Genomic DNA, 26,134 nt, shown 5'->3' on the forward strand with positions numbered 1-26,134 from the left:
GTTTCCACAGCTCGCCTCAACAACTTTTAGCTAGTGGAAGCATCTTCGACCAGGCTGCAACAACTTTCAGCTAGCTAGCATGGACTCTATGTTCGCCCTTGTGTCTTGGCATGTGTGAAAAGAGCGCAATGCAAGATGTTTTCGCGGGTCTGCGGCCTCGACAACTGAGCTTATGCAGCTCATCAAGGACGAAGGGGACCGATGGATTCAGGCCGGAGCAAAAGGCCTTGGAAGCCTCGTTAGGCGCTAGCCATGGCAGATCCTCTCCCAGAGTCGTGTGTTGTTATGTAGCAATGTAGCCCCTATGTTCAGCGCAGCCTTCGGTCGCTTACTCTTGCAATCTAAACTTGCTTTCTTCTAATACAATCATACGCACACTCGTACATATTCGAGAAAAAAAAGAGAACCATTTTGGCTCTATCATAGAAGCAATGTAAAAGCTTGCTCACAAAGGCCTAACATTGCTTGGTATCCAGACAGCCACTTTTAAAGCCTTAATCTTTATAACTTCAAATAAAAGATATCATAGTAGACCAGTAGCGTTTTGTTTCAAAACAAATATCCTATTAGTAGACCAGCTGCCCCTTCTATTAGTATAAATTCGGCAACCTCTTGCCGCCTTTCAGAAAAAACCTGTCATAGTCATAGAGATATCTACAGAAGTTTAATGCCAAATTCCACTTCTAGGTAACCGTTTCATAGAGTTGGTAACCATTGTAAGATTTTGAATTTACGACACTTATCTCCTTCATCTTTAGCACTTCACTAGAAACTTTTGTTTTCGTACCACTAATCATGCTCGAACTTTCTGCATTCAAACTGTAAGCTGGATCGTTGCTGCAAAAGAATGAAAAATATAGTTATATCAACATTGATGTAAATGATACTGAATGATTGTTGAAATATATATGTGTCTCAAATAATATCTTACAATATTTGACTGAAGTTTTGCCTTGGTAGCATGTCTAGCTCATCTGAACCTCTCTCAAACATTTCCAAGACCTTTCCTATGGTAGGGCATGTCGATACGGGACCCATAGGATACCCCACAAAGGAGAGAGAAGATCTAGTCTAACTAGGATTCTTCCCTTGTAATCCTAGTAGTAGTACTATTCAGTAATCCTACTAGTAACTCTCATTATAAACCGACTAGGACTTTGGCCTCCTGACTATATAAAGGAGGGCAGGGCTCCTGGACAAAGTAGAACGACAATTGTATAACACAACACTTGACAATCAATCCAACGCAAAGGCTAACGCCGATTGGACGTAGGGCTATTACTCGATCCACGATCGAGGGCCTGAACCAGGATAAATCATTTGTCTCTTGCGTTCACCGTCGAGTTCCGCATACGCTGAAGCCCAAACAACACTGCCTTGGGGACCCCCGTGGTAGGCTATCGGTGGTAAAACATCGACAGCTGGCGCGCCAGGTAGGGGCTTTCGGCGACTTTGCATCCGAGAGCTCGATGGACCTCGATAACATGATTTTCCCGACGGGATCAACTTTCATCTTCGGCTCATGGATCTGCGAGGCAAACAACTACGGCAAGCTTCAAAGACGTCTCCTCATAGATCCGGATCGTCATGAAGAATTTCCTATTTCGACAACTACGACGGATCAGCTCACCAGAAGATTCGCGTAGCTCATAATATCTGATTCGAATAAGATTTCACAGCTACGCGCATCCGACTCGAATTCAAGCTCCATGTCCAAGGTGAAGTCTAATTCGAGTGCTTTCAAGAAACCGAGTTCTTTTTTGTCAGGATTCCAGAGCACAACCCAAAACAACTCGGATTACCCTCAGAGTTCTTTCAAAAAGTCGAGTTCTTTTCCATTTGGGCTCGACAACACGGCAAAATCCTATCAGGGACAGATCGAAAGGTCTTTCAATCCAATGCTTGGGATACCACTGATAGGAGCCTAGGAGGGTCTTGTGCTAACGATAACATCGCAAGACTATATCATCCACTGGCCAGGTTCCGTTCCTAAAGATAGCGAAACCCAACTAGTCGGCACAACAACAATAGCTATTCTACCTTACCAAGAAGGAGACTCGATCTGTGACATCGAGGCGTCTACTGAAGTCATCAGCAACTCTATGAAAACTAACACCAATTATAGAACGGCTCACACACGAGAAGTACTCATGGTTCGACGTCCTCGGTCACCATTAAATCCCCCAGAAGCACCCAATGTCAGGTCATCAGATGAATCAGAATCCAACATATCACCCTTTGCCCAGGGCTACGATGGAGAAACCGAGAGTCAGAAACAGGCTAGAGAAAGGAAAAACAAGTTGAAGCAAGGGCGCCAAAACCACGCTAGGCAGCGCAGGGAAGCCTGGATCAGATACGAGTCAGAGTTGGCTGAATACGACAAAAGAAAATCACAACAAGAAGTCAAAGAAAGACGCACGGTAAATATGCCTTACGATAAGATTCGAAAAGCATTAGAAGAACTCAGGGCAACTTCATATCACGGAGAGAAGTATGAACAGCTCTAGGACTTGCTTCGGTCGATGATCCCAAGAACGCATGAAGAGAGAGCCCGATCGAGACTACCCGCTAGATCAACAACCCACAGGCAAGAAGATCAAAATCAAAGGAAGTCCGCTTTCGAAAGACTTGGGCCAGGTGGAAGCCATAACGGAGAAAGTAGGAAGGAACATAATCAAGGCCACCAATTTGAACAACCAAGAAAGACCAGGAGTAGGGTACCTATTCAGACAGCCTCGCAGAGTTATTCCCATCAAAACAACAGTTGGCCAGAAGGAGGTGCCGAATCCGAATTCAAAGAAACCGGAACACACGATAGATTCCCCTGTTTTGCGATCAGGCTTGCATCGGTGCGATTACCTCATAAATTCAAACCGTCTAACCACTCTAAGTATGATGGCAAAACTGAACCAAGGCAATGGCTCAGAATATATTCACAATCAATTGAACTAGCCGGAGGAGACGACGATATCAAGACCCTGTTCTTTCCCATGGCACTAGAAGCTATGCCCCTCCAATGGTTCGACAAATTAAATCCAGGATCTATCAGAAATTGGGAGGACTTGCAAAGAGCTTTTTGTGAAAATTTCACAGGAATCATTACACACCCAATCACTCATGCAGAATTGAAAGGACTCAAGCAAAAGGGAGGCAAAAGTCTCAGAAATTACTATCGACGGTTCGGCGAACTACGGGCTCAAGTGCATGACATCACCGAATGAGAAGTAATTGAAGCTTTCTCTCACAGAATTATGGCTGGGTGGCAATTTCAAGATTTCTGCAAAGAAAATCCGAGAAACAATGAGGAATTCAGGCGAACAGTGGAAAAGATGATTACTGCAGAAGAAAAAACACGGGAGAGGTTCTCGGATAGAAGCAACTAGGACAACCCGGACAAGCAAAATCATCGAAATAGCAGACATCAAGAAAGAAAACGTAGACCAGACAATACTGTGGCAATGGCCGATAAATCAAAGAAGTTTTCCAAACCCAGAAGATATGATGACATTGAAAGCATACGATGCCCATTGCACCCCAATGGGAGACACACCATCGGAAATTGCTACACTTTCAATTATCGATACATAAGAAAAGATAGTAAGGAGAACACCAAAGAGGACAATCAGAAAAAAGATGAAAACAACCACGAGGACAAAGGATTCCAAAAACCCAGGGGAATGGTAGCAGTGATCTTCTCAGGGGCTCCAGATTGCAGAAGCAAACATCAAGAAAAACTAGCACTACGGACTATCATGACAGCAGAACCGGCTACACCAAGATATCTCAATTGGTCACAATATCCTATCCAATTTACCAGAGAAGACCAATGGACTAGCGTGGGAAACGTAGGCCATTATCCACTGGTTCTAGATCCAACTATTGCTGGTATGACTGTCACCAAAGTATTAATCGACGGGGGAGCCGGACTCAACATCATCTTTTCAGAAACACTAAGGAAGATGGGACTACAACTCGCTGGGATGATCACACCAACAAGCACACCTTTTTATGGAATAGTACCTGGCAAAGCAGCCATGCCGCTCGGACAAATTACTCTACCAGTCACTTTTGGAACACCCTCAAACTACTGTATGGAATTCATCAAATTTGAGGTGGCGGACTTTGAGTCATCATACCACGCAATTCTCGGACGACCGGCACTAGCAAAATTCATGGCGATACCGCATTACCCGTATTTGCTGCTCAAGATGCCAGGACCTAATGGAGTACTTTTCCTTTGAAGTGACTTGAAACACGCTTTTGACTGCAATGTTCAAGCAATCCAGATTGTAGCCAGAGCACAAGATGACCAAAGTAGAAAAGAAATAGCCACAGTTGCTGTAGAGATGGGCTAAGAAGAATTGGAAATACCGGCTAAAAAGCCCAGCATCATCATGCCACCAAAAGAAGCCGACGTCAAGCAGATCGACCTGGGTACTAGCGATACCTCCAAGACAGCAACCATCAGTGCTCACCTCTCGGCAAAATAGGAACTCGCGCTCACCAACTTTCTTCGGGACAACAAAGATATCTTCGCTTGGAAGCCGGCCGACATGCCAGGTGTCCCAAGAGAGTTGGCTGAGCACGGAATTGATGTTAATGAAAGCTCCAAGCCTATAAAGCAACGGCTACGACGATTCTCACCCGACAAAAAGGCAGCGATTAAAAAGGAAATCACAAAACTGATGGTAGCCGGATTCATCAGAGAAATCCTTCATCCAGACTGGCTAGCAAACCCGGTCCTTGTACAGAAGAAGAACACGGACGAGTGGCGCATGTGCGTCGACTACACAGATCTCAATAAACATTGCCCAAAAGATCCGTTCTGGCTACCACGTATTGACCAGATAGTCGACTCAACAGCAGGGTCTGCACTATTATCCTTTCTTGATTGCTATTCAGGGTATCACCAGATCGCATTAAAAGAACAAGACCAGAGCAAGATGTCTTTCATTACTCCATTTGGTGCTTACTGTTATAAGACCATGTCGTTTGGACTAAAGAACGCCGGCGCCACATACCAAAGAGCTATCCAAACTTGCCTTGGGGATCAAATTGGTGAAAATGTGGAGGCATACGTGGATGATGTAGTGGTGAAAACAAAGAACCCAGACACTATGATTGAAGATTTAAAGCAAACATTCGAAAACTTGAAGAGATGGAGATGGAAGTTGAACCCAAATAAATGTGTATTCGGAGTTCCTTCAGGACAACTACTCGGATTTTAGGCCAGTCAGCGCAGGACTGAAGCCAGCACCAAGCAAATTCGAGCTATAACAGAAATGGGCCCACCTAGAAGTATCAAAGATGTGCAGAAACTAACAGGATGCATGGCAGCCCTCAACCGTTTCATATCAAGACTCGACAAAAAGGGGTTACCTTTCTTTAAACTACTAAAGATGACAGACAAGTTTGAGTGGACAAAGGAGGCCGACGAAGCCTTCAAGAAACTTAAGGCATACCTCACATCCTCACCAATTCTTACACCCCCAAGGAAAGACGAAGATATGATGCTATACATTGCAGCGACTACTGCTGTGGTCAGCACGGCAATAGTCGTAGAAAGAGAAGAAGAAGAACGCGTGTATAAAGTACAACAACCCGTATACTACATCAGTGAAGTATTATCTGAATAAAAAATGTGGTACCCGCATGTACAAAAACTACTCTACGCCCTATTGATCACTTCATGCAAGCTTTGCCACTATTTTGAAAGCCACCAGATCACAGTGGTGACAGACTTCCCGCTCGGAGACATCTTACACAACAGAGATGCGACGGGACGTATATCAAAGTGGGCAGTCGAACTCGTAGCTCTTAACATCAATTTCACCCTACGGAAAGCAATCAAATCTCAAGCCCTTACCGATTTTGTGGCCGAGTGGACAGAGATTCAACAGCCTTTATCAGTTATAATCCTTGACCACTGGAAGATGTACTTTGATGGGTCACTCAAACTAGGCAGAGCCGGTGCAGGCGTTCTCCTCATTTCTCCAGAAGGAAAACAACTCAAGTACGTCCTTTAGATATTATGGCAAGCTACAAATAACGAAGCAGAATATGAAGCCCTCATCCATGGGCTATGAGTGGCAATTACCCTTGGAATAAATAGATTACTCATATACGATGATTCAGCAGTAGTCATCAACCAAGTCAACAAAGATTGGGATTGCACCAAAGAAAACATGGGTGCTTACTGTGCTAAAATACGGAAACTTGAAAAACATTTCCAAGGATTAGAAATTTTACACGTCCTGCGTGATTCCAACATTGCAGCAGATGTCCTTGCCAAGCTCAGATCAGATAGAGCAAAGGTTCCACCCGGCGTATTCATAGAAGAGCTATCAGTTCCCTCTATCAAATAACCCGGTGAAACAACCCATGAAATTCAGGCTAAAGGCGTTCAGATCTTGGTAATCAACACTTCATGGAGCCAAGTTTTCATCGACTATATCAAAGAAAATAAATTGCCAGCAGATAAAGCAGAAGTGACCCAAGTTGTTCACAGAAGCAAAAACTATGTTCTAGTAGGAGATAGACTTTACAGAAGAGCAGCATCATCAGGAGTACTCCTAAAATGTGTCTCATTTGAAGAAGGCAAAGAGATCCTAGACGAAATACACTCAGGTTGCTATGGAAATCATGCCGCTTCAAGGACACTGGTTGGCAAAGCATTTCGCACTGGATTCTACTGGCCAACCGCTTTGAAAGACGCAGAAGAACTTGTCAGAAAATGCAAAGGTTGCCAAATGTTTGCAAGATAAGCCCATGTACCAGCTCACAATCTTATCTGCATCCCACCTGCTTGGCCTTTTTCCTGCTGGGGGCTGGATCTAGTAGGACCCCTGAAGAAAGCAAAAGGCGGCTTTGAGTACATCTTTGTAGCAATCGACAAGTTCACCAAGTGGATTGAATACAAACCACTCGTGAAATACAGCGCAACCAAAGCAGTCGAGTTCATCCAAGACATTATGCATCGCTTCGGCTTGCCCAATCGAATCATGACAGATCTAGGCTCCCCTTCATAGCTATAGAATTCAAAAGCTGGGCACAAGACTGTGGTTTCAGTATAGACTATGCGTCTGTTGCACATCCAGAAGCCAACGGACAAGTAGAAAGGGCTAATGGACTCATACTAGTCAGATTAAAACCAAGGTTATACGAAGAACTAGTGGACTATGGGTCCAAATGGATTGAAGAATTACCGAAAGTAGTATGGGGGCTACAAACTCAAATAAGCAGAGCAATAGGCTACTCACCCTTCTTCCTAGTTTACGGGTCAGAGGCCGTACTGCCTGCCAACTTGATCTGGACATCACCAAAGATAGAACAATACAATGAAGGAGAAGCAGAACACAAAAGAAGATTAGAACTCGACATCTTAGAAGAAGTCAGAATAAACGCTACCCTCCAATCAGCCAGATACCTACAAGGTTTAAGACGACACTACAACAAGAGTACCCATCCTTGATCATTACAAGTCGGAGACTTAGTGCTAAGAAGGATACAAAAGACTGATGGACGACATAAGCTACTCAGTCCATGGGAAGGTCCGTTCATTGTCACAAAAGTCACCAGACTAGGCACATACAAGTTAATAACCGAAGATGGAAAAGAAGTCAGCAATACATGGCACATCAGCCAGCTAAGAAGATTCTACGTGTAAAAACAACTCGAGAAAAAACAGATATGCAAGCCACAAGGGACCAACGTTCACAATCGACGAAGGACAATATTCTTTGACAACATATGTATTAGTCTATATTCATGATCAATAAAGATGATATTCATCCACAGCATGTCTTGTCATGACTTTCAACGAGTTGTTTTCCCGAAACAAAAAGCAAAATGGCTGAAAACATGCCTGAGCATCCCGGCCGAGAGCAAAATAGCTGAAAAGACGCTTGAGCCCGTCGATGAGGGTAGCTAAAAGCTAACACCCGAAACAAAAAGCAAAATGGCTGAAAACATGCCTGAGCATCCCGGCCGAGAGCAAAATAGCTGAAAAGACGCTTGAGCCCGCCGATGAGGGTAGCTAAAAGCTAACACCCGAAACAAAAAGCAAAATGGCTAAAAACATGCCTGAGCATCCCGGCCGAGAGCAAAATAGCTGAAAAGACGCTTGAGCCCGCCGATGAGGGTAGCTAAAAGCTAACACCCGAAACAAAAAGCAAAATAGCTAAAAACATGCCTGAGCATCCCGGTCGAGAGCAAAATAGCTGAAAACACGCTTGAGCCCGCCGATGAGGGTAGCTAAAAGCTAACACCCGAAATAAAAAGCAAAATGGCAGAAAACATACCTGAGCATCCCGGCTGAGAGCAAAATAGCTGAAAAGACGCTTGAGCACACCGATGAGGGTAGCTAAAAGCTAACACCTAAAACTAGTCGACCGAAATTGAGCTTCAAAAGACCCTCCAGCTCTTCATTCCAAAAAGCAAGAGGCTCGGGGGCTACATCCAGATAGGAATACTTTTTCCTCAGAAAAGCACAAGCGCCACTCAAGAAAGCATTCGGATGCCGAAGTTTGTCAAGGCAACATTCTATGCCGAGTCGTTTTACATAGCGCGGATGGAAGGTTGTCAACACAAAGATTTACATCTAACAAGTCATAGCGTGGACAGAGCACTCGACGGATCACAAAAGAGGAAGAAAAGAAAAGTACATGACAAATCGAGGGATTTCGTCAGGATAACGCACGAAGTTGTTTATAGAGCAGAGACGAAAATGGGACAAAGTACTCAGCAAGTCAAGTAACTCCGACCACACCCAGGCAAAGAATACATCAACGAAAATAAAGAATCTTCATTTAAAGAGGAGTGTAATATTACAAGAGGCTGGTCAATTGGATCAGGCATTGTCATCAGGAAGGGAAATATCAATATTTAGACTGTCTACAACCCTATTGGCTAAACCTTCGGCCTCAGGCTCCATCCTCTCGACGGCATCAAGGTATTCTTGGCTATCAGCTTCCTCTGCTATCTTGGACAGAGGCGCCTCTAGAGCAAGGACCCGAACCTGGGCCAGCACATTCTTGGTATATACTTGAGCACACTTCTTCACGAACTCTTGGAAATGAGTCGGAATCCGGGGAATGAACTGCGCCCAAGATTGCCCGTCATCCACTGGAGTCCGGAGAACATCAGCTACTGAATGAAAAGATTTCCACAAAATGTTCCAATTTTCAGTAGCCGTCGCTAGCTTCCCGGACAAGCCTTCAATAGTTTTTTGGGCCTGCACAAGATCTCTGTCAGCTCCACACCTAATCAGCTTAGCAAGGGCGAGTTCTTCCTCAGCATGAGTAATTACCTCCTCAGCCTTGTTATGACTAGAGCGGACAAGAGCCTTCATTTCATCGATACTCTCCGAGAGCTTCTGCTTTTCAACTCGGAGAACTAGACAAGACACCGAAGAACAAGTCAGCGAAAAAAGAAGTCAAAATACAAGAAGAAACCAGCAGAACCCACGGCACCTTTGCATTCATTCTTCGCAGACTCCACCGCGGCATCTCTCTGCTTCTCCGTCTCTACTACCCGGGCACGAAGGGTCTTCTCCTCCTTTTGGTGCATTTGACGCTCTGTCTCCAACTCAGCTCGGAGGAGGTCAAGATCGGCTTTCAGAGCGTTCACCTCAGAAGACAACTTTCTCTCATTTTTAGATGAGAAAAAGAAGCCAGAATGATCACGAGAGAAAGACTGAGCAAAAAGAGACAAAGAGAAACAAGGCATAAGGACAGAAGAAAAACGAGCATGCAAAGGAGGAGTGGCAGTAAAACTTACCTGGAGCTTTTCACCAAAAGAAGTCGCAAGGGTCGACAAGCTCCCCCAGGCTACGGTCAGCTCCGATAGCCGATGGGTGGCATCGAACTGTTGCACCACGTCACCGGTAAAAGAGGGACCGCCGGAAGCAAGAGAAGGGGAAGGACAGGCCGGCTGGGGCAAAGAAGGAACGACCAAAGCAACCTCCAGGGAAGCCGGAGCCAATCCCTCAGAAGGACCCGACACGACGGCTACAGTCACCTCCGGGGCGGCCAAGTTCGCAACTTCGCCAGGTAGCTCCGAAGCCCCCGCAGCAACTTCATCAACAGTATGTTGTGAGTCCTGAGGCTCAGAACTCGATGGCACGGTGGAAGGCTGAGAAGAAGTCGATGAAGAAACGAGAGAAGACGAAACACTAAAAATTGATAAAAGGAAGCACCGATGAGAACCAGAAGAAGGAAGACAGAAGCAAAAAAGATGAAGCCAGAATCTACTCACCCAACCACTTTCTTCTTCACAAAGCCAAAAGAAGGCCTCGTAGGGGGAACCACGACGGCGAAAACATCCCCGCCACCCGACAACGGGAGCGGGATAGCAGATAAAGGAGCCATGGAAGAAGCCGGGGCTGGAGCCACAGAAGAACTCTGCACTAGAGGAGCGGCGGAGCTAGGTACCGAGGCTACTAAAGAACTCGACACCGGAGCTTCAGAAGAAGTCAGCGCGGGAGCCTCAGAAGAACTCATACCCGACGTTCGATTACTTCAAAAAGTTCAAGACTAAAAGTCAAGGCAAAGAAGAGAAATTCAATGCAATAGGAATATGAAAAACAACTCACCGCCGCATGATGAGGGGTACTTCATCATCCTCCTCTCCCTCAGCCAAGAAAACTAGAGCACCTGCTGAAAAAAGAATAAAAAATACTCGGTTCAAGAGAAACAGGAAAACAAAGGAACAAAGAGTATTAAATGTGCTCACCTAAGAGCATGCTAGCAACAACTGGAGTACCTAAGGGAGTACTTGGTTTGCGAGGCTTCTTGGAGACAGGCAGGCCAGATGAAGACCCATCCGTTCGCCCCCTCTTCGGGACACTGTGAGGACCGCGAGGGACTAGATGAGGAACATATTCTTCATATACATCAACAAATCTGGAAGAAACCCTAGGAAGGGTTGTAGAGGTTTGGGACTTACTAGTTGCAGAGGTTCCAGCAAGTTTATCCCCAGTCTCCGCCATGGCGGGGAGAACATCAAGAGGGATCGGGTCGACAAAGTTCCGCCCAAGCTCCTGCGAAAAAGGATAAAACACCAAGACAAAGAAAAGCTAAGCAAAAATGGATGTAGCAAGAGTACATAAAGTACCCAAACAAAGAGATAGACAACTCACAGCTGGGGACGAGTTTTTGGCAGAGAACTCGGAGACAGCAGGAGGAATGACGCTCACTCCTTTCAGCATCTTCTGGAGACGCTCGAGTACCTCCTCACTGGTCAGCTCAAGAGCTGGGACCATGCGTGAAGGATCCTCAGCCCCAGAATACTCGAAGCCAAGGTGCTCCCGCTCTTTCAAAGGCTGAACTCGGCGACGAAGAAAGCTCGAAACAATACCGAAGCCGGTCAAACCCTGCTGTTTTAGCATACTAATCCTATCAAGGAGTGGCTGGATCACTTGAATCTCAGTAGGTGACTCAAGTTTCTTCTCCCATCGATCATTCACCACAGGACCAGATCCAGAGTGGACGACAAGGGAAGGGATCAAATTGGCAGCGTAAAACCACTCAGCACGCCAATCTTTTACAGAATCGACCAGGTCATAGTCAAAAAACTTAATCTTGAGACCCTGGCAAAACTTAATCCCACAACCGCCAAGAACGCTGGTTTCTTCGCGGCGGGGTTGAGGTTTCAGACGAAAGAAAAAGCGAAAAAGAGATAGAGAAGGAGGGATTCTAAGGAAAGCTTCACAAAGATGAACGAAAACAGAAAGATAGAGAACGGCATTAGGGGTTAGATGGTTTAGACTAACCCCAAAATAACCAAGAAACTGATGAAGGGAGGCGGAAGCAGGAAGGCAAAGTCCAGCGCGGACAAAGGAAACGAAGAGGACAATCTCACCAAGACCCGGAGCTGGAATCCGATGCTCGCCCGGAACTCTCCATTCAGCGATGACTTTGCTTTGGATAAGCCGTCGCTGACGAGCTCGCGCAGCTGATCTTCGCTTGTTGTTGGAGCCAGCCAAACCTTCTGAGCAGCCCTCATGGCCACGAACTCTTGGTTTTCGATCAAAGAAAGGGATGACTCCTCGTCCACGAAGGTCGCCTGGGACTTGCTTGCGGTTTTCTTCTTTCCCATGAACTGGCGGAAGCAAAAAGGCACTAGGGAAGATGAAGCTAGGACGATGGTGCTCGGGTGACAGCGACGATGACGGCGGTGGGTTTCTGAAAGCTAGGGTTTAAAGGCAAGAGCTAGGCAGCAAAGGAAAGGAAGATAAAAGGTCTTTAAATAGATTTTTCAGTAATAAAAACAGCCCACAAAGCCCGCTAAAACACAGTGTGAGAACGCAACGGTCCATTTACCGACGCAGCTAAAATGACGGAGGGCACAAATCCACACAACGGTACAAACCAACGGGCAGATTTCAAACTTATCCGTCCAGCGCCATGGCAGGGTTATCAGATCGCTACAAGAATAACTCATCAAACCAAGAAGAAAGAAAGGGCTACCTCACAAGGAACAAAGGAACCCGGTTATTTAAGAAAGAACTCGGTAATCTCATGAACGACAGGGATCACAGCAGAAAAGTAAAAGACAACTCAGAAGACAAGATTCGTTCCATTACAAGCAGCTTCAAAAATAGAAGATTACAAATCTTACAAGACTCAACGAACTCGGTACCACGAAAAGCAAAGTAGCAAAGAGGAACACAGACACGGCTAGGCTCTGGAACGACTACGTGTCCCAAATTGCTACTCGGAAGGACAAACCGCCATCAGCTACACTATTTTCTTCAAAGGATGGACGCAGTGCATCCAAGGCGGAAATCGGCAGCATGGCAAGGCAACATGGAGCAGAGAAGGCCGGCGGGCATCTGTCTACCCAAGACCAATGTGATGCTGGATATGGTGTTGATCTGCACCGGACAGTCTCAAGATAGGCGATGAGGATTAACCCAGAACTGCCAGATGAAGGAACGAAGCCCACATCACAAGACTTCCTCCAACTACCGCCACGTACATCCTGGCACAATGCTGTCGCGGGATTAGCCTACCTCTAATCCTTATCACAAGACTTCCTCCAACTATGACAAGGCGCAAAGGAACTACAAAATATGCCCGGGGGCTGCTCTACTTCACAAACTACCATGTTCATGACCACGAAGGTTTCAACAGAATGTCCAATGGAGCGGTGCACATGGACTAGGAGTACCAACGAAATAAGCCTAACAAAGGACACAGTGAAAAGACATGACTCAATAATGGATGACTTAGGCGAGAGGGAACAGTACTCGAAGACGGGCATATTCGGAAGAATATACCAGCATAGTACAACCCGTGAACAAAAGGCATTTACACTCAACCACCACCATACAACTACATCTGACAACAGCAGACTATCAAAGAATACGCCAAGACCTCGCATCCAAGTTCTTCCTGAACAAAACAACAAGGATATACGCTCGGAGGCTGCATGCTGCGAAACTACTCGGATGATGGTTTAATCCAAGACTAAAGGGCTGCTTCGAAAAGATGCTGCAAAACTACTCAGATGATGACATAACCCAACTCTTAGGAACTACTTCAGAACATAAATTTTCAAACAACATAAAGATTCAAGACCCTCCAACTTTTTGTTCCAAATAGCAAGAGGCTTGGGGGCTACACTCAATGAGTGCCCTTTTTCTTCGAAAAAGCGCACGTCACCAAAAGACTTCCTCAACGCAGACCACTTCAAGACATTATGACAAAAAGAACCCGGAACGAGCCATATTCGAGTTCTTTTTTATAAAACTTCAATGAACAAACAGAGCAACTTCAAGACAAGATCCTCCAGCTCCTTGTTCCAAATAGCAAGAGGCTCGGGGGCTACAACCAGATGGATGTACTTTTTCTTCAAAAAAGCACTCACCACTCGAAGGTCCCAAGAAGCGCTACAAGGTTTCACTCCAGAAAGCACTCGGATGACGTTTGTTATTACTCATCAAGACCTGAAGGAGCAAAACGAGACTTTCAGAGCTCAACCATGAAGTGCTCGGGGGCTTGTCGATACGGGACCCACAAGATACCCCACAAAGGAGAGAGAAGATCTAGTCTAACTAGGATTCTTCCCTTGTAATCCTAGTAGTAGTACTATTCAGTCATCCTACTAGTAACTCTCATTATAAACCGACTAGGACTCTGGCCTCCTGACTATATAAAGGAGGGCAGGGCTCCTAGACAAAGTAGAACGACAATTGTATAACACAACACTTGACAATCAATCCAACGCAAAGGCTAACGCCGACTGGACGTAGGGCTATTACTCGATCCACGATCGAGGGCCTGAACCAGGATAAATCGTTTGTCTCTTGTGTTCACCGTCGAGTTCCGCATATGCTGAAGCCCGAACAACACTGCCTCGGGGACCCCCGTGGCAGGCTATCGGTGGTAAAACATCGACAGGGCGATGCACTGGTAATATTTGGATGCACCACAGGCCAATCACACTCATTTTTCTAGATTTTCCTTTGTTCTCACGTGTAACTTCACATGCCTGTAGTCCATCGTCTTGACCAAAGTGGTCATAAATCCAATGTGGAAAATACTTTTCACTTGACTCTTGAGCCATTGATTTAACATTTTTTTCTGCCTCCAACCATCTCCAGCAACATCATTCCATAGCTATAAACATCTGATTTTGCTGAAACAACTCCCAAAGTTCGAGAATGCACTTCAGGAGCTATAAACCCAGGTGTTCCTCTAGCACCGGTCATAGAAAGCTTGCTCTCCTTGGTATGGCACAACTTGGCCAAACCAAAATCAGCAATCTTTGGGTGAAAGTTATGATCCAAAAGGATATTTTGAGGCTTGATATCGAAATGCACTATGCGTGTATTACAACTATGGTGCAAGTATTCCAATCCTCGAGCGATCCCAATTGCTCAGGTATAGAGCTTATCCCATCCTAAAATTGCTTTGGGATTCTCGGAGTATATATACTTATCCAAAGAACCATTTGGCATATACTCATATATGAGGGCCCTCTTTGAGCCTTCCAAACAAAACCCAAATAAGCTAACAATATTAATGTGAGATGTCCTGCCAATACTAGTAACCTCGTTCACAAACTCCTCACCGTCACCTTTGGAGTCATGCAGGAACTTCACTGCAACTAGACGACCATCATCTAGCCTTCCTTTGAAAACCATGCCATAACCACCTTCCCCAAGCTTATTATTAAGGGAAGATGTTATCTTTGTTACTTCGGAGTACTTGTATCGTTTTGGAGCTAGTGACCCATGTAATAATATTAGGGCCTCAATGTTCTCTTCTGTGGTGCTGCTGGTCTTTTTGCATAGAAAAAACCTTAGTTTTTGCTTATGCCATACCAACACATATATACATGGTAGGAGCAAGCTTGCAGCCACTGAAATCGAAACTGAAATTATAGTAGATGTTATTTTCTTCTCACAAAACAATGAGGTGTTAAATATGAGCGTTCAGATTTAGAGGCCATAAACAGTCTATATTGTAAATATGAAAATAAATTATAATGATCACATATTTTGCTCCAAATCATGTAGTTTTTGTTTAAAATTGAGAGAATTCCTTATTTGACACTGGGAAAATGAGTCGTTCCTTTCTTGGCCCTGAAATTTTCTTCGTTCCCTATTTGACACTCACTTCAACTTTCGTTCCTAATTTGACACTGCCGTCAAATCCGTTAGCTAACGGTGTTAACTGGCCGTTAAAAAGACATTTTTGCCCCTAGAAAAAAAACGGTGAAGCAAATTTGAGAGGAAAAAAAACCTGCGCCCGCCTCTGATGCATGCGCCCAGCTACAAAAAAAAAGGCGCAGGTTTTTTTTTTCCTCTCAAATTTGCTTCGCCGTTTTTTTTTTCTAGGGGCAAAAACGTCTTTTTAACGGCCAGTTAACACCGTTAGCTAACGGATTTGACGGCAGTGTCAAATTAGGAACGAAAGTTGAAGTGTCAAATAGGGAACGAAGAAAATTTCAGGGCCGAGAAAGGAACGACTCATTTTCCCAGTGTCAAATAAGGAATTCTCTCTTTAAAATTTACATTTTTGTATCTATGTGCAAAAATATATATATGTAAGAAGTTTTATTGTAGTTCTTCGAAGGTCTTCCTGGTTCCAATATCTGAGACTAAACATTAACTTATTGCATTAAATAACTATATATAACTACTGAAATTTGGATTGTTAGATACGGTGTATGAAGTAATGTCAAAAGAAGCATACCTATTAGTGCTCTCTCATTCCTGCCATTCCCGTTGATACCTAAATAGCATGGAAATTAAATAGGGGAAATTGTGTTCTTACCCTTGTTCAGGAGTCTAATTGTAATTTTACCCCTGTTTTTTGTAACATTGTGATTTTGCTCTCACTTTGATGAAATGAAAGCTCCGTTTACCCCTGTTTTGGATGACCGTTAAATGCACTTGGAAAAAAATAAATTAAAAAAATCAAAATATCTAAACACAAAGGCAAAAGACTAAATTGCCCCTATCTCTTCGTTCTCTCTCTCGCTATTCACTCTTCTCTTCCTGCCGTCCCATTCCCATCTCTCCCTCCCGTCGGCCAGCAGCCTTCAGCTCCCGTCGCATCTCTCTCCCTCTCCCTCTCGTCGGCCAGCAGCAGGGCACCTGGCGCGTGGGTGCGCGAGCGCGCGCGCGGGCGGGCGGCACGGGGCGCCGTTTGGCGAGTACGCGGCACGGGGGCCAGGCGGCAGGCGGCGGCGAGCGCGCAACCCCCCATCCACAGACGACTGGGCCGGCCGTCACTGCTACTTCGGCCCCTTCGCCGGCGACGAGCATCACCAGGTACGCCCTCCCCTTGGTCTTCTCTTCCTGCTGTGCGAAACCGTGCGCCCAAGCCCTAACATTAGTATTCATATTCGGATCTGGAGGGTACGGCACCGTGGTGCTGCTGCGTTGCCGGTTGCACGACCCGGCGGGTGCGGAGAATGTTGCATCGGGGAGGAAGAGGGAGAGGATCAAGAAGACGAGCTGGTGCATGTAGGCAGCTGCTAGTTCACTGTGCTGGTCGTCTCCGATAGCTCTTTACTTGCGACAGGCAGTAGTAGTGCTTTGATTGCTTGCTTAGCTAGTGATATACGCCTGCAACCTGCCAATGGAGAGAGAGACGAGAGAGATGGCATCCGTGTGCACGATGTGACCAGAGAGGAGAGGGAGGAAGAAGAGACCGGGATGGGATGATTGGAATTTAAAGCAAAGCTTGTTTAGGCAGTCATGAGAGGACGTGTAGTAAATGGTCAAGAAACTAATCCTGCAAAAAACCATATCTTTTGGGGCCATCATTCTGAATTCTGATTCTTATTATTGTTTTTGCTGCTATCTTGACTTGACGACGCGGAGCCGTGCACTGCACTGCACTGCAACTGCATTGCAATGCACTGCATGTATGGCCGTGTGAATCACTAAATTGAGAGTGCACCTGCGCCTGACCGTGGGCACTCTGGCATGCCGCAGCGTGGTCGGGCGGCAGGCGCCCCAAGCGGGCAGGCCTCCAGGCGCTACGCCACGCGAGGACAGGAGCAGCGAGCCCGGCGAAATGGATTTATGCGACGTTGGTGAAGAGACTAGGTAAGATTTAGAGCTCATGTGATTTGGTTTTTAGGAAAATTAGTATCAATCTGTAGGAAGAATAAGTTTCCGTCTGTAGAGCGATTTAGCTAACTGTGTATTCGGTGATGTGATTTGTAGGCCAAATCGCATGGATATGAGTCTTGTTGTTAGAGTTCTGTCATTTTTCAGTTTGCCTGATGAGGGACCAAAATCATGGCAACAGGGTAGAACCTTGCCTACTCAAGTTGTTGACATGCATAGCTTTGACCTACTGCAGCTAGTTAATTTCATAGCTGAGCACTACATGTGGGGTTCAAAACAGTACATAAGTTTGTGGCGTGCATTGGATGAAATTTCTAGAGGACCTTCTATTGAGATTAAAACTGATGAGCAGTTGCTTGAGTGGTTTGAACTCAATAAAGAGAAGGGAAAGGTGTACATTAATGCCCAAATTAATGATTTTGAGGGTCCATTGCAATTTTCACCAACAAAACGTAGGTGCCACCCTTCTGTAAGGAATAGAGTGCCCACCAATGAGACAAACACTGTTGAGAGAGCCACATCCACAAACAAAAAAGAGAGAGCCACCAAAAAAGAGAGAGCCACCAAATCCAAAGCAAAAGGTGCACATCATGATGAGGGTGTAGGAGTTGATGAGGAGGGCATATATTCTGACACTGATTCACTTGTGGCAGCAAGTGATAGCAGCTATGATAGTGACTTGGCTGCATCCTCTGATTCTTGTGATGATTGCTCTGACCCTGAGTTTAATCCCGATGAACCAGTTGTTGATGATGATGATGAATATGACCCTCCACCCTTCTCATACGATGTTGATAATCCATGTATTGATGTAAATGTGGTGTTTCCAGACGTGGATCAGTGCAAATCTGCAGTTACACATCATGCCATCTTGAATGATCATGCTTTTGATATTGTGAAAAAGGACAAGAGCAGATTTAGAGCCATATGCAAGAGAGCAAATCAGGGTTGCAACTGGAAGTTTTTTGCATCTACAAGTAAAAAGTACATTGGGTGCAAGGTGATTTCAAAAATTTTGTAACATTCAGCATCAAGTAAGAAGTATTAGTGTGTAGCAATTTACTAATAAAATGGTTCTTTTCTTGCTGTTTTTTGTTGCAGGTTAAGACTAGTGGTCCAAAGCATACTTGTGGTTCATTCAACAATTGTGGTGAAACAATGGCCTCCAATAAATGGGTAGCTAAAAGAGTTGTCGATTTACTGCGGGAAGACCCTGAAATGACACCAAAGGAGTTGCAAGATAGGCTCAAGAAGAAGTACTCGATAGAAGTTCCATACGATAGAGTTTTCAGAGGCAAGCTAAGGGCAATGGACATCATATATGGGAAGTGGAATGATAGCTATAACTTGCTACCAACTTATCAAGCTGAGCTTCTAAAAGTAGTACCTGGCAGCATAGTTGACATAGACACTGAAGAAGATGACAATGGTGATTTGTGTTTCAGTAGGTTCTTTGTTGCTCTTAAACCATGCATTGATGGGTTCTTGCAAGGATGTAGGCCTTACATTGCCATGGATGCCACACACTTGACTGGAAGGGGAAGGGGTCAGTTAGCAGCAGCTGTTGCAGTGGATGGTCAAAACTGCTTATTTCCAGTGGCTTATGGTGTGATTGAGACCGAGTCTAAAGAAAGTTGGACTTGGTTTGTGACAAACTTAAAGAAGGCTATTGGTACTCCTACAGGCTTGGTCATTAGTACAGATGCGGGCAAAGGACTTGAGGTGGCTGTACATGATGTGTACCCAGGAGTGGAACATAGAGAATGCATGAGGCACTTGTGGAAGAACATGAAGAAGAATGGGTACAGTGGTGAGCTTTATGGTAAGAATATGTGGGCAGCTGCCAAGAGCTTCACAAATGACAAGTTCAAGTACTTCATGCGAAACATAGAGGAGAAGGATCCTAGTGCACTATCCTGGTTGGATGACAACCATCCATTTGTGTGGAGTAGAAGCAAATTTGGGGAAGAATGCAAGGTAGATTACATCAACAACAACCTCTCTGAAAGCTTTAACAATTGGGTATCCAAAACCAAGAATTTTCAAATTGTGGATATGCATGACAAGATAAGACAAATGATCATTGAGAAATTTGTTTTGAGAGCCAAGCTTGCTAGTAAAATGTCAGGCACAATCATTCCAGCTGTGACCAATGCTCTAAATGCTAAAGCCAAGAGTATCAAGGGCCATGAGGTATTGATATGTGGGGCTGGAACAGCTGAAGTAACTGTGAACAGATTCAGGTACGCAATCAACTTAGGACAAAAAACATGTAGTTGTAGGGCTTGGCAAGTAACTGGACAGCCCTGCACCCATGCTTTAGCTTTCATTTCTAAGATTAGTAGAGAGGTACGAATGGATGACTTTGTGCATGAATACTTCTCTGTTGATCGGTTAAAAAAGGCATATGCATGTTCTTTCAATCCAATGACATCCAAGGATAATTGGCCACATGTTGATTTGGCCTATAAAATCAAGAAGCCTAAACTGAGAAGGAAACCAGGAAGACCAAGAAATTCTAGGATCAAGTCCTATGATGAGGCCACCACCAGTAAGAAAAGGAGACCATGTTCTGAATGTAATGAACTAGGCCATATAGCGAAGCATTGCCAAGGAGGTCCAACTGCTAGTCAAAAGAGAAATCGCTCATCTTCTCAAAATGAACCATCTTCACAAACAATGTGAGTCATGCTCATTTGTATTTCAAAAGAGGATTTCATTAGTGTCTGTTGCTTGTCATATTTAAATGACTACTCAAAAGATCATTACAGCTGTAGATTTTTATTCAATTGCAAGTATTTCTTGAATTTAAATCAATAATAGAAGTACCAACTAAAACCAGCCCAGCTTAAATGTTGATGGTTAGTCGGCCTTGTTTGCATAGCAGTAGAGCCAGCAGTCTCTTCATCCATGTGAATGGGCACAGCTGTACTCTTGTTATAGTTGATTTGCTGTCCAGTGGCGTTTGCAAACTGATCGAGCAGTGTGGATCGACCTTGGATGAATCCAGTCTGGTCTAGATCAACAAGCTTCTTGATTTGTGACTGCAGCCTTGTAGTCAGGTATGATCAGGGCTAGCAATCCAGGCTTTTTTGGCAACAATACCATGTATGATCTGTTCACCCTTTCCAGTTGCACTTCTTCTCTGTGAAAGGCATCCATGAAGCACATGATGCTATTCTTGACCGTTTCCCAGGCTGCAAGATAGAAGCTTGGGCCAAACCCGTCTGGCCCTGGTCCTCAGTTGCCGCTGGACTGCCTTGATACAAGGCCTGACAGTCAAATTGCCACACCGAGCTACCTTCAGTGCCTATGATTGTTTTGAAGTGATCATTCAGTGCTCTAAGTGTTGATGGTTTACCTTGTCATATCTTTAGGTTGTTTATGTGTCATTTGTAACTTGTGCTTGTTTTGATGTTTCAGTGTTTTACAAAGTTTCATAGTAGAGAATTTCTATTACAAAGTTATTATTGTTTGAAAAAAATGCTTATTTAGTCAACTTGTTTACTGAACCATTTTTCTCCATTCATGTGAAGTGCAAGTGCAAGTGCAAGTGCAAGTGCAAGTGCAAGGGGAAGGGGAAGGGGAAGGGGAAGGAGAAGGGGAAGAGGAAGAGGAAGAGGAAGTGCAAGTGTAGGACCTGGAACAGAAGGAGCAGAAGGGGCTGGAACAGAAGGAAGAGGAAGAGGAAGAGGAAGAGGAAGAGGAGGGAGGTTGGGTGCACTGTTGGGAATAGATGCATGAATGTGATGTATGACACTGAACATGTAATATCTCACTATTAGCTACCGCTTTTGTTGGACTTGTATGTTGGATGAGGCTTTGTATTGTATGGATACTTTTGCTACACTTTTATTTGATGTGATATTATCTATCTATATTTGCATGTTGTGTGGAATCATAGGTAACAAGTTGTGTAATTATGCTGTCAAATTTTTTAGAAAACAGGGGTAAAATCACAATGTATTCAGATAAGTAGGGGCAATTTCGCATGGGCAAACTTGTCCTTACTGAGCCCATTTAACACCGTTACTTGCTGTTACCAGAGTAGGGGTATACTTAAGCTTCGTTTTCAAATAATAGGGGTAAAATCACAACGATGACAGAAACAGGGGTAAAATCACAATTGGACGTCAAAATTGGGGCAAGAACGCAATAGCCCCAATTAAATAAGTAGTGGTATAATGATTGTTTTTGTAAAAGGAAGGAATGATATTAAACGATTCAATATTTTGCATATGAAATTTGAAACATGCAACTCCCTTGTGCTGACCTGTACTATATGCTACTGTCTAAAGTTGATTGGTGTATGGTATGTTTATATGAGTGTATATAGGCCGCTGGTTTGGATAGGTTGAAGACTGGAATAATGACGAAATCGATTCTTCTTAACTGTAACAAAGGCGACGTGTTCAATTATTCTTGATAGCGACTATATGTCACTAGTAGGACCATAATTGCCAACCAAACAGATACCATGGAATTGATATTTGAATCCGTTACTAGTACTACGCCACTTGCCTAGTTTTCAATACATGATCTAATAAGAATTCACAAATAAAATGAGTGCGGAGTATAAAGCAAAACGTTGTTACTTTAGCTTGATCTCCATATATTTTTCGGCCTCCTATTCTTAAAAAAAATGTGTGTTTTGAGTGTTCTGCCATCTCTTAGAATTTGGCGTAGGCCAACTTTACTTCTACTTCCAGATAGCAAACTAATGCTACTTCCAACCAAAAAAAAACTAGGTGAAATTGATGTGCGTTTTAAATTTCCTTAACTCACCGCACTTGTCACCGGAGCAATCACAGGCGAACTTTGTGCCGTTGTCGCCATATGTATCGCCCGACTCGGAAAGACGGCACTCTATACGTTGAATGAATCACATCTGCTAATTAACTCTCTAGCGCTTTCGTCCTCGCTTCGCACAAAAGGATGGATCTAGAGTTAACTGCCTCCCAGGTCCAGGCTTTTAACTTGGTTCAGCTCTTCATCAACTTCTGATGTGGTACTAAAGTTCGGTCACTACAGTGTTGGGCCTCATTCCCCGGGGTCTCACATACTCCCCCATTTAGGAAATTCGACGTCCTCGTATTTCCAGTTCTCCGACCCAAGTGTCATACCCTCACAGTAGCCATGCACAACATGTCTAGGCTTTCAGACCATACGCAACCGTAAAACCGTGAGAGTTGGATCTGATTACCATTTGTAACACCCCGACCCAGGAAGACGGCTAAGGCCCACTCTACACGTTGAATGAACCACACCTGCTAATTAACTCTCTTGTGCTTTCGTTTTCGCTTCGCGCAAAAGGATCGATCCGGAGTTAACAGCCTCCCAAGTGCTGGCTTTTAACTTGGTTCAGCTCTTCAACTTTCGATATGTACTAAAGATCGGTTGCTACAGTGTTGGGCCTCGTTCCCTAGGTCTCACACCGTAGTACCTGCATTCCCCGCCCCATGCCATGCACTTGGGCAATCATCTGGCACCCCTTTCCACTCCACGAGAAGCCCATTCTTCATGCTGGTGATGTAGTCGTCGCCATTTCCATCGGGAAACCCGAGAAACGGCACGACAGTGAAGAGGCAGCCTGGCGGAATCCCTCCCTGGATGCTGTGGCTTGAGAAATTCCGGCCGTCGCCGAGCCGGACGGAGGAAGAGCCACCACGGTTGTTGCAAGGCAGTCTGTGAAACCCCGACGAATTCACCGGTGGTAACCCCATGCACACCCCAAGGAAGAGCAATTCTTTGTTGGTTTTGCTGAACACGAATGCGGGCGAGAAGAGCGAGATGTTCATCGTTGGCGCTGGGCAGCCGCTGCGTAGGGGGAGGTTGTGGTCCACCACATGGAAGGAGGAGTTGTTGGGGGAAGATACTGAGCACCTCATACGCCTGGTACACGGATTTGGTCAAGAACGTGCGGTTGTTGTTGCATTTGAGCTGGAAGGACGGCGGTCCGTAAGGTGGCTTGCCGGGCTCCTCAAGCCAGAACGGGTAGGTGATGTTGAGGTCCCCGCATGTCTTGGGCCAGCAGCCAGACGACTCTGCCGCGCTGGCCCCCTGCAGCGGGAGGAGGAAGGAAGCGAGTAGCAGGAGGAGTGGTTGCATAGCGGATTGGGGATGGAGCGGGTGTCAGCAGCAGAGTGGCTTGGATTTCAGAGTTCGGTCAGGTAGTGAGGGACCTCTCACCTCCGGACCCGGACAGTGAACAAGGAAGGGAATGGAACGAGGGACGGCCGGACGGGACGGATCAGGGATCTTATGATGAATTGATGATGACAACTTTGACAGGTCGACGGTCCACGGCTCCACGTGCCCTCCAAGTGTTTGATTAGTCTCGTTTTCTTTTCTCTCTCTTTCTGAATTTCTTTAATACGAGTATAGCATGATATCTCATTAACTTCTGTGCTGCCGACTCCGGACAGTGAAGTGGCGGCAGCTAGACTAAACGCCTGCTCCCTCTACATTCCTAAAGAAAGTCGTTTTGAGGTTATCAAGTCAAATATTTTAAACTTTAACTACAAATAAATTCTTTTTAGTTGAGTTTAAAGATATGAAAGTGATGTAAGTAGATTCATCTCGAAATGTAGTTTTATAAAAGTATATGTTGACTATAGTTTATAAATATTTTATAGCAAAAAATAGTGGTCAAAGTTGTTTTTGAGACCGTGTCGATGTCTGAAACGACTTTATTTATGGACACGGAGGGAGTACCGGCCACCGCGGTTGGGAACGACAACAGGCGTTTCGCTATGCCCCTGTCAAATCAGTGGATAAACAAGCTGCTTGGTGGTTTGTGTTGCCAGGTCGGTGCTTTTCGATCTATCCTGAGGAGGCTCATGTTCTTGTGGTGTGTGTGGTGTTAGGTGTGACGGTCTGGCGCCTCGCTACCCAGTGCACAACGAATGCAATTCTCTCTATGCTATTGTTCCAAATATAAACTTACCTGCCCGTGGTGACAACGGTGACGGCGACAATTGCCATGTCAAGAGGAATCCCTCACTGATGAGCTCCATGTAGTTTGCTGGGTTCACCTCGCCGGACCTCGCAAGCATCGGCACGACGGTAGCGGTGCAACCCTCCAGGAAGTAGCTGCCGGACACATCGGGACCCTTGGTGATGCCAACCAACGTCTTGTTCCCGCATGCCGTGTCCACAAGCCCGCGGCTCTGCCTGCGTCGGCGGCTCCACGCAGTCGTAGAAGATCATGTTCTGGTTAACTGGGCTGATCAAGAAGGTGGAGCTGTTGTTCGGCGGGGAGTGGCAGGGCTTGGAGGCGGAGCTATGGAAGTCTTCAAGCTTGTGGAGATCGGCGATGAGCACGGAGGATTTGTCGTAGACGATGTCGAGAATCCGTGGCGAATATGTACTCGGCCCGAAGTATGGGGTGTTGTTAGAGCAGAGAACCTGGAAATGGAACCCGATCATCCCACAGTTGGTCTCCGTTGCGTGATCGGCGACGATCCCGAACGGGAAGGAGATGTTCATGCCGCCGCATAGCGCGGGCGAGCAGAGCTCTCCTCCTTGCCGGTCCGCTGCCGTCGTCGGTGCCGCCGTCGCGAGCATCACAGGCACCGACCACCACGCCCATGCCGTCCAGAGCGAGGAGACGAGGGAGAGCCACGACAAGGACGGAGCCACAGCCATGGGAGCATCACAATTCACAAGTGGTGAAGGTGATTCAGAATCGATGATGGGAGATCATGAGTGGGAGATGAAGAAGAGCAACAAGCTTGGAGCCATGGGAGCGTGGTTTTTTTTTGTGTGTGTGTAAGTGTAACACGGTTTCTATGATTGCACTACAGAGGAAGGAAGAGTTAAAGAGCGACGAGTTCCACGGAAATAGGTGAAGGACAATGACTTAGTGGACTTGTACGGGATTGTCTGACTATTTCTTGACCACTGCATTTGTAGAACATCTTTCAGCACACAACAAATGTTGTGTACTTGTGTTTAGTAGGGCTCTAGGTACCTTCTCAAAAATGGCTTTGGCTGCAGCTTTTTTGGAGAAATATTTTTTCTCAAATTTATCTCATTGGAAAATGTTCAATGAAACGGTTTCTTCTATTGTTTAAAATAGATAAAAGGATAATATTTATAATATCATTACTTTTTTTCTCTTTTTCTTCCTTTTTTTGCGCCTCTTAATTCTCTTTTCTTCTCTTTCTCTCCCATTTTTATCCATTCGACCCTGGACCCTCCCAGCGCCTTTGCGCACCAACATATGCACTGCCGCCGCCTCGCCTCGCCTCTGCCTCGGCCATGATAGCACCACCACCTTCGTCTCCCCCCACCTTGACTCATCCGTCTCACGCCTGAACGCGCTCTGAACAAGTTTCTGTCAATTTGACCATTTTGTCTATGCCCGGTTCGTACAGGTTAAAAAAATCTGTGAAAATTATGAATAGCGATGTGTTTAGATTTGAATTTTTCGAAATACTTTTAGTCCTATTCAAAACATGATATTAAAATGGTGGTAAAGACACAAAGCTCTCATGAGCAAGTTCAAATCTGGGGAAAATGGTCTTTCTAAAGCTAAATTGA

At 45.2% G+C, this 26,134-nt stretch overlaps 2 protein-coding genes and 1 pseudogene across 4 annotated transcripts; 1 reads left to right on the forward strand and 2 right to left on the reverse strand.

Annotated features, from left to right (window-relative positions):
- Nucleotides 1-603: 603 nt before the first annotated feature.
- On the reverse strand, nucleotides 604-24,972 carry LOC136449618 (PR5-like receptor kinase; annotated as a pseudogene).
- Nucleotides 8,849-10,367, reverse strand: LOC136451169 (COP1-interactive protein 1-like). Its single transcript, XM_066451926.1, has 5 exons — nucleotides 10,255-10,367; nucleotides 9,778-10,171; nucleotides 9,471-9,693; nucleotides 9,308-9,393; nucleotides 8,849-9,232 (listed from the first exon to the last, which is right to left on the reverse strand). The coding sequence occupies exons 1-5, from the start codon at nucleotides 10,365-10,367 to the stop codon at nucleotides 8,849-8,851; spliced, it is 1,200 nt and encodes a 399-aa protein (XP_066308023.1).
- On the forward strand, nucleotides 16,354-24,637 carry LOC136449613 (uncharacterized). Of its 3 annotated transcripts, none has more exons than XM_066449714.1 (3): nucleotides 16,354-18,590; nucleotides 18,692-20,271; nucleotides 21,133-24,637. In XM_066449714.1, exons 1-3 carry the CDS (start codon nucleotides 17,697-17,699, stop codon nucleotides 21,332-21,334), a joined length of 2,676 nt encoding a protein of 891 aa, XP_066305811.1. In that variant the 5' UTR covers nucleotides 16,354-17,696; the 3' UTR covers nucleotides 21,335-24,637. The 3 variants fall into 3 exon arrangements, with proteins under 3 accessions (XP_066305811.1, XP_066305812.1, XP_066305813.1); XM_066449715.1 differs by having other exon boundaries at nucleotides 21,139-24,637; XM_066449716.1 differs by having other exon boundaries at nucleotides 16,355-18,590; nucleotides 18,692-19,833; nucleotides 21,127-24,637.
- Nucleotides 24,973-26,134: the final 1,162 nt, after the last annotated feature.

The sequence above is a fragment of the Miscanthus floridulus genome, chromosome 5 (genome assembly GCF_019320115.1).
Source record: "Miscanthus floridulus cultivar M001 chromosome 5, ASM1932011v1, whole genome shotgun sequence".
NCBI classification, from domain to species: Eukaryota; Viridiplantae; Streptophyta; class Magnoliopsida; order Poales; family Poaceae; genus Miscanthus; species Miscanthus floridulus.

Coding starts and splice junctions, on each gene's coding strand:
- LOC136451169 (XM_066451926.1), bottom strand. CDS start 10,367: ATGGCTCCTTTATCTGCTATCCCGCTCCCGTTGTCGGGTGGCGGGGAT. Junction 10,172..10,254: donor GTGAAGAAGAAAGTGGTTGG/GTGAGTAGATTC, acceptor ATCAATTTTTAG/TGTTTCGTCTTCTCTCGTTT. Junction 9,233..9,307: donor GTCATAACAAGGCTGAGGAG/GTAATTACTCAT, acceptor GATCTTGTGCAG/GCCCAAAAAACTATTGAAGG.
- LOC136449613 (XM_066449714.1), top strand. CDS start 17,697: ATGGATATGAGTCTTGTTGTTAGAGTTCTGTCATTTTTCAGTTTGCCT. Junction 18,591..18,691: donor AAAAGTACATTGGGTGCAAG/GTGATTTCAAAA, acceptor TTTTTGTTGCAG/GTTAAGACTAGTGGTCCAAA. Junction 20,272..21,132: donor GAACCATCTTCACAAACAAT/GTGAGTCATGCT, acceptor GTGAAGTGCAAG/TGCAAGTGCAAGTGCAAGTG.